General features: G+C 30.8%; 1 protein-coding gene across 1 annotated transcript; it reads left to right on the top strand.

Annotated features, from left to right (window-relative positions):
- Positions 1-1674: 1674 nt before the first annotated feature.
- Positions 1675-4013, top strand: LOC145167427 (methyl-CpG-binding domain-containing protein 5-like). The gene is made up of 3 exons (XM_079086633.1): positions 1675-2057; positions 3483-3599; positions 3686-4013. The coding sequence occupies exons 1-3, from the start codon at positions 1758-1760 to the stop codon at positions 3905-3907; spliced, it is 639 nt and encodes a 212-aa protein (XP_078942759.1). The 5' UTR covers positions 1675-1757; the 3' UTR covers positions 3908-4013.
- Positions 4014-6468: the final 2455 nt, after the last annotated feature.

Below are 6468 nucleotides of genomic sequence, written 5' to 3'. Positions count from 1 at the left end.
TTAAAAAAAATCAATCTTTTATAATAATATTGAAACAAAACTTCTATCTATTCTAACAAATGAAACTTGAAAATGCCATATGTCCAATTTCTAACATTTCTTTTTGACACTTGACAATTTTCTATGATCTCTATGGTTTTCTCTTATTTTTTTGGCAACAAATCAACTTCATTTAAAATTTTGGAAATAAAAAAATCTTATTCATAATAACATTTTCGAAATTTATAGTAAAATATTATGTTTATTTTACGTAACAAATTTATTCAGAAATCAGAATTATTTACAATCGACAATACGCTATTTTTTTTACATTTATTTTATTTTTATCTATTTATCTACTAGATTATAGCCCGAGTTAAATGCGGGGAACGCATAAAAAACATATAACTGTCTACAGATATTGCATAATGATGATAAAAAAAATATGGTTATTTAAATAAAATAATTAAAATACTTATACCCGAACAGGGGCACACAATCCCCCCACATTCCCTTCTCCACCCTGTTCCTCCCATCCTCATTAGCCCTTGATATTCACACCTCCAAAGCTTATGTCTCACTCCTGACTCAGATGACTCAGCGGGGACGGTGACTCATGCTCACGTCGTGAGACCTTATGTCTCACGTCGTGAGAACGGTCTGAAGCCAAACCCACCTTTTCAACGTTCTTAATCCATTCAACCCTTAATTTCACCCCTTCGAGAAGCTAAAGAAGACCCTAATGGTCCATAAAAATGCTTGCTTTATGGACATGCATGCACCATGCATGTCCCTTCACAATTTTAGGTCAAAAGTGCAAATATGGCCTCAAGTTCTCATGCAAGCTCTATTACTCCACCAAATCCCAGATCTGAATGATATAAGACTCAAAAGACCATTTGAATCCATAAAGTTGCTAACTTTATGGATCTACTCCACTCTAATCAAGCCAAAACATAAGAAAATGGGCCAAAAACCTAGATCTAGCCATGCAATGCAATAAAGCTTGAGTCTTGACACTTACAATGGTCCAAACAAGACAATAGCTAATGAAGATGATGATCCCAAGCAACTTCCTTCCCAAGATGCTTCTTCTTCTCTCATTTTCCTTCCTTTCCACAAGCAAAATACAAAATAACTCAAGGTGACACGAAATCTAGGGCTTCTAGAGGCTTAGAGGGCGAGAGAGGCTGATGATGGATAACCCTAGCTTCTCATTCCCTTAAATACCCGAAAATTAGGGTTTGGGGTCATTAAGCCGCGCTCACGTCGTGAGACTCCAAAATACGGGTCAACGGGTCAATAATTACTCACGACGTGACCCCCAAGATCTCACGCCGTGAGGACCCTCAAAATGTAATAATAAAAGAATTTAGTACCTTAGGGTTCTGGATGTTACAAAAGATGTTTTATCGATTACCAAGAAAACAGAAATTTGAGAAAGCCTAGAAATTTACCACCAGTCCTAGCTAGAAAGAGAACATGTGATATTTTTAGGTTTTGTTTATTAAGAGGTAGAGTAGATATGTTATAACATATAACTATTTGATTTAAAAAAAAATTAAAAATCAATCTTTTATAATGATATTGAAACAAAACGTTAATTTTAATAAAATTAAAATAATGATATTAAAACAAAACTTTAATTTAAATAAAATTATTAAAATACTTATAACCCGAGCAGGGAAGGCAGACCATCCCCCTCATTCCCCACTCCACCCAGTTCCTCCCCTCCTCCCCAGCCCTCGATATTCACACCTCCAAAGCTTGGTCACACCATGCCTAATTCAGAATCGCTTGGCGCCGACGGCGACCAAGCAACGCCGATTACAATCCCGTCGGAGTCCGAAGATCAGGTTGTTACGCCAGACCCACTTCTGGGATCCGGATCGTTCATAGATCCGAACAACGGAGGAGACCAGAATCAGAAGCAGAATGCCTCCAAGGAAACAGAGAACGCATCAGCAAACACTGACTCTATTCATCTGAAATATACCCGGCCTTCATGGCTGCCGGAAAATTTTGAAATGATACTGCGGAAACGTACTTCTGGTGCCACCGAGGGCACCGTTGACAGGGTCGGTAATCAATTTATTTTCTCGTATACACAACTTTCATTTTTTGCTGCTTAATTTTAGAATCGTTTAATGTTAACCCTATATATTCATACAACATTCCTATCATGTATTCTAATTCTTCATATGCTACCTGTAGTTAGTTTAAGATTGATTTTTGGAAGACTGTTTAAGTTGTTTAGAGCTTCTTATGGAAGAAAAATATATCAATTTAGATAATGTATAAGGGGGGAGGAGGGCAAATTTGAAAGAGAATTAGTATTTGCCCAACGATGTTCAATATTCAGTAGAGATTTTGAAGTATAAAATCATAAACTAAATACCGTTTAAGATGCTATTTTCATGGTGCAAATTACTATGATTTGGTTGGATTTTTACTAGTTAGTTAGGAATATATGAGGAGGACAAGTGTGTAACAAAAGATTTACCTTGTAATCAACTCAATAAGTGATATCTTATATAAATCTTTCACTTATATAATTCCACATTTATCTTAATAATCTGTTTTCTTATAGTATCTTCTTATGTGTTTCTTGCAAATCTGATTATTTTGAACCCCCTAAATAATAAAAAAGTATATACGCATTGATGTTAAGTGCATATATCGATACTTATAATTTATAAAGGTAGGCTAAATGCAAGAAATTATAGTTTGAAAAATCTATCTGGTTCTGGCATTGAAAATTACATGTAACAGAATGACATTGCTATACTTGGATAGAGTTTTTAAAGACAATGTTTTTATAGAAAGAAATGCAATTATGTTGCTATAATAAACAAATCAATGAAAGTACGTTGCTACTTTAATTTACTTGCTTTAAGCATCATACTTTAATTTCTTCTTATTGCTACATTATTCCTCCAATCTTCTTCTTATCAAGGCATTGTACTTTGAAAATCTATCTGGTTACAAGTACCAACAATTTTTTTTTCTTATCAGGACATTAGACTTTGAAAAATCTATCTAATTATAGCAAATGAAAATTATTTGTTTCCGGATTAAATTGTAGAAATACAATGTTACAACAAGAAATGAAAATATGATGATGCTATAATAAAAAACTTCATGCAAGTACCGCTTTAGTTGTTTTGTTTATTAAAACATTCTACGTTAATTTCTTTTGTTACAACATTATAATTCGATTCTTTCTATTACAGTAGTGTACTTTAAACATTCTATCTGGTTATAGCAATGTCGTCTAAATACAAATAGTTTTCATTTCTTTCTATTACAGCAGTGTACTTTAAAACTATTTGTATTTAGACGACATTGCTATAACCAGATAGAATGTTTAAAGTACACTACTCTAAATCTGTAATAGAAAGAAATGAAGGCATGACACTATAAGTCTATAACAAACAAATCAGAAGTACATTGCTATTTTTTAACATCTAACAACATATATTTTTCATGTCAACTTCTTTTAGTACTATATCGCACCATCGGGTCAACGTTTGCGCTCCAAAAACGAAGTCCTCACCTTTCTTGAAACCGGGGCCAAGCGAAAGAAGACAACTCCAAGTACTCCAAATTCCGATGATGCGGTAAAACCTAATAACCACATTATTTCATTATTCATATTATTATGTGATTTTATATTAAATGATAAATGATATTGTTTCTTTTTAAGGCATCCGAGGGTTCGGCGCCTCGTAGTAAAAAGAAGACAAGTGCAAGGAAAAAAGTTCATGCTGCTTTCAATTTTGATTTCCGGAATCCTCCGGAAAAAGTTAGTTGGTGTTTGACATATGCGACGGAGGATGTTTGGTCTCCTAGGATTGGTGATTGGGAACTACCGCTTGCCACTAAGCAAGAGTGGGCCTCCGTTTTCAATCATGTATGCCAAAGCTAATAAGCTGTTTGTTGGTAGTATTGTAGTAATAGACTTAGTGAAACGGGTAATGGTTTGTAATTTTTTGATTTTTTTTTGATGGATAATGAAAAAGGATTTAGAGTGATGTTGGTGGATATAGCCTATGTGTTGGCTATTTGGTGCTTTTTTGGGTTTTCTTAAAATTGAGCTTTATGGCGAAAAATGGAGGTGGTGAGTAAAAATTCTAAAACTTAGAAAGGTATCCACATGCATGGATAATTTATATGCGATATTAGCTTACTTGACCTACATATAAGCAAAGAAACTAACTCATCAAATTTTACCCGGCAACTAGGTTGCATATTATCAAAATATGTGAAAACCAAATGTGTCCCTCAACCAATACGATGCAACAGGTCTGTTGGAAACATGTTTTTCAACAAGTAGGTTGAGGGTTCAAAGTCTTTTGATGGACAAATGATATAAAATTAGGAGCAGGTTTAATGGTTGTTTGAGTAGTTGTTTTAATTTTTTTAATATATATAAAAATTTAAGTTGGTTGCTATTGTGGATTGGAAATAAAATATGTTGTTTGATAATTGGTAAGAATAATAAAGTATAGTGTTTATGATAACATATATTTTGGAAGCTGATTGGTAGACAACAATTTTTCTCTATATATAATAATTTGTGTTTTAAAATGTTGTATTGTAAACTTTATAAAGCGTAAATTATTATATATTGAAAAAAACTGCTATATACGAATCACTTCTCATATATTTCCCCCCATATCGATAACTTTATTAATCTATTCTAATAAATTAAATTTTTTGCCACATGTCTCACTCTTATTCAATTTGCCAAATGTCATTTTAAGGTTATTTTGAATTAATTTCTTTTCCACATGTCATTTTTAAAATGGGTTTATCTATTTTAATAAATTTCACATAATACTTTAATGTAATAATTACAATAAATATAATAATAAATGAATATCAATTTAATTAATGGACTTACATTATTATTTCAAAATTCTCAAATTAATTCTCATAACTTTATTTTGTTTGTTTTTTTTCTTAAATTTAAAAGATAAAAAAAAACAATTTTAATAATTCATTATTTTTCTTATTTTCATATAAATCAAAAGTTCTTAAATATTTAGACATTTATATTTAACTTTTTTAATTAACTCATGTAATACATGAGTCTTACTCTTACACCTAGTTTGGAATATATATAAAGATTATAACAAAAGTATAGGCTAAATACAAAAGAGGCCATGGGCCCGAAAATTATACAAAAATAGAATACACTAACAGATAAAAATTTGTCAAACAAAGCCAAGGGTGCCTTTTCGTAAAGATTCAGCAAACTGGATTGATATGGTGTTGTTGTACGTGCTTGTTCACAACGTTTTTCATGACAATCAACAATGCTCTTCCAATAAGTCCATGAAAATCCCGTAACATTTATATTTATTGCAAAAATTTAGTATATATATTAGAATCAGTTTATTTGTATATAATATAGGTTCAAGCAACTGTTTATATAAAACTGTTTTTTATAGAATATTACCCAGAATATTTTGTAATAATTCTTAATATTTTGGAGATTTTATGTGGTTGTTATTACATATGGATACTTATGTTAATATTCAAGTCTTTAATGCAGTAGGCATAGAATAATCAATGGTGGTGTGTGTGGAATTAGCTGTTAGCTTTTGTGGAGTTTGGTCAATGAATAACGCGTTTTCATAATTTAGTTTGCTCATGTGGATGGGTGTCTAGATTATTTAACGCTTAATAGTTTAATATTAATGCACTCACACTCTTTTTAATATACTCTGTATAGGGATGGATTGAAAATGTTAATACAATTTTGTTTTATGTAATGTTCATAAATAAATACTTAATATAATATAATTAATCAATTCCTCTTTTCAAATTATCTAGATGTGAACATTTCAAATATTATTTATTCCTGTAACAGAAAGACTTGTTTGGTAAATTTCAAAAAGGTGACTATTCATAAGACTTGACTGATTTGGAACTTTACAACGGACCAAATATTACGTTTATAATGCGTATTACTATATTTATATTAGGTAGAGTAAGTTGCATAAATCATCCCTCAGTTTTGTATCAAAGGTTAATAGTTTTGAAATTTATTTATCAAAATGGGATGGTTTGAAACATATTTGTATAAAGGGCATTTTTATCTACACCTTAATCTATTTTCAAGATACAACCTTATCTAGAGTTTGGTTACTTTTTTTTTGGAGTCAACTTGTCTTTATATATATATATATATATATATATATATATATATATATATATATATATATATATATATATATATATATATATATATATAACTTTTCATTTACACCACCATACAATAATTAGGCTAGAATATAATAGATTAAGATGTACTTAACAACAAATTTTGCTATGGATCTTCGGTTTCGCAGGGAATAAATGACCCGGAGATGGGAAGTTTTAATTTTCTTTTAGTATTAGTTAGGTCTTAAATAAATTACCGTTTATTAGTATATATTTTCTAAAATGTACTATTTTGGTCAATATTTTTTTGGAGTAAGT

Source organism: Lactuca virosa, chromosome 3 (genome assembly GCF_052849685.1).
Source record: "Lactuca virosa cultivar CGN04683 chromosome 3, Lactuca_virosa_CGN04683_v6, whole genome shotgun sequence".
NCBI classification, from domain to species: domain Eukaryota; kingdom Viridiplantae; phylum Streptophyta; class Magnoliopsida; order Asterales; family Asteraceae; genus Lactuca; species Lactuca virosa.
This window is presented reverse-complemented; position numbering and strand designations above follow the sequence as displayed.